The sequence below is a fragment of the Habropoda laboriosa genome, unplaced genomic scaffold (assembly GCF_001263275.1).
Source record: "Habropoda laboriosa isolate 0110345459 unplaced genomic scaffold, ASM126327v1 scaffold54, whole genome shotgun sequence".
Classification (NCBI taxonomy): Eukaryota; Metazoa; Arthropoda; class Insecta; order Hymenoptera; family Apidae; genus Habropoda; species Habropoda laboriosa.
In genome coordinates, this window is record NW_017100156.1 from 165,520 (window position 1) to 167,414 (window position 1,895).

The 1,895-nt window shown below is 25.3% G+C and overlaps 1 protein-coding gene across 1 annotated transcript; it reads left to right on the top strand.

Moving 5' to 3' along the window:
- The first annotated feature begins 83 nt into the window (after nt 1-83).
- On the top strand, nt 84-1,895 carry LOC108576447 (uncharacterized protein CG4449). The gene is made up of 7 exons (XM_017939455.1): nt 84-124; nt 330-437; nt 515-593; nt 753-849; nt 1,045-1,242; nt 1,379-1,523; nt 1,606-1,895. Exons 2-7 carry the CDS (start codon nt 359-361, stop codon nt 1,893-1,895), a joined length of 888 nt encoding a protein of 295 aa, XP_017794944.1. The 5' UTR covers nt 84-124; nt 330-358.

The window sequence follows — 1,895 nt, forward strand, 5'->3', positions numbered from 1 at the left end:
TACACATTTTTTTATTAGGAAAATTTAAATTAGCACGCTAGGAAATTCAAATAGAAGTATATCATGTTACTCTCTAAAGGTCGCAGGACAGTTACAATTTACAACAGTTCAAAATGCCGTAAATGTAAGATGTCAAAATAAAATTTGTTTTGTCTACTTCTGCAAGTACTGTTGTTTAAATTTTTCAATCAGTGATAGTATTACTTACATTTTGTTATCTTATTACCGTTGTATGTAAAAAATTTGTCATTATATATTAAAGAATTCAAAAAATTTTAAGTCTAACCTTATTTTCTCATACAAAGTGAAAACGTTTTTTTCTATTTAAGTTAAGTTAAGAAAACGTGAATATTAAGTAATGGAATCTGTGGAATTAAGAAGTTCATCTGAAGATGATGATGATGATGTGTACTGCAATTCTGTTGCAAAGCTGAAAGGTACATTACTGTTAATATCATTTTTAAATAAAATTTGAACAAAATCAATATAAAATGTGTTTCACAAATATTTACAGTTTTGAAGAAAAAGCAGATATCACACTGTAACAATGAAAAGGATGAGAAGAACAAACAAGAGAATAAAGAAAAGTTGAAGCACGTCTGATACTTATAGAATAAAGATAAAAAATTAGTTTTTATAAAATTTTATAATTTACAATTTCATGTATCATGTTCATTAATATTTTTTTGTTGTTGAAAAATTATAACATTAATATTTCTATTATATATTTTACATAAACTATTATCTTACAGAATTGAGGTTCCTAAAGAAATTGTAGCAGTACAGAGAACAAATACAAAAACAAGAAGGAAAACTGCTTCAAGACGTAGATCAAGAAAACAAAGACAAGTAAATTAATTTGCAAATATTTTATATGTAATAATATACAACAATAATTATACCTTACAATTAATAATTCTAAAAATTATTAATTAGGGTAAAATAAAATTGGTGTTTTAGATAAAACTATAATATCTCATGTTGAATGTCTTATAAGGAATATTTATTTTCAAATTTTATATTTACTTCTTCATCTTTTTATAGAGAAGAAATCAACAGGGATCAGATTCAGATCTGGAAATTGTTTCTGTAGAAGAAAAACCAAATTCATCTGAAAATGATGTGTTAATAGTTGAAAAAAATGTGGAGGAGAAGGCACAATCTAGTGAAGATGAGAATTATGAAATAAATATTAAAGTTATGTGGCGATCGAAAGACTTACATCGTTTGAATATGTGTCGAGTATGTAGTCATGAACACATAGTTGCAATTTATAACATCGATATTACGAATACATACTTATTAACTACATAAAACAATTTCAATTTTACTACTTGTTGTGTCTATTTCATGAATAAAGTTAATTGTATTGTTTCAGAATGAAAACTTTCGACGAATTTTTGAATATTTTGCTAATATAGAACAAGTATCAATAGATGAAATCTTAATAACAAAAAAAGATAAAATTATTAAAAAGAATGATACTCCAGTTACCATAAATTTGTCTGTAATAGACATTCTTGGTAAACTAATCATTAAAATTTTGTATTTTTTTATGTACAATTCTTTAAAACTGTTTTTCATAAAAATTAAATATTTTTACAGAGGGAGGTATTATTACAAAAGACAGTACTATGCTTCAAAAGAATGCAGGAGGAAAAGACGAAAACGTTTGTGTTATAAAAGTACAAACAACAAACAAAAAAAGCTTAACAATTTCTGTAAAACGAGATGAAAACTTCCAAAATCTTCTAGAGAAATGTGCTCAAGAATTAAATGTTGAGGAATCGAAAATTAAATTATACTTTGATGGAGAATTGATTGTAATAACAGATACTCCTGATTCATTAGAAATAGAAGACGAAGCTTGTTTCGATCTCCGACTGTCTTGTTAG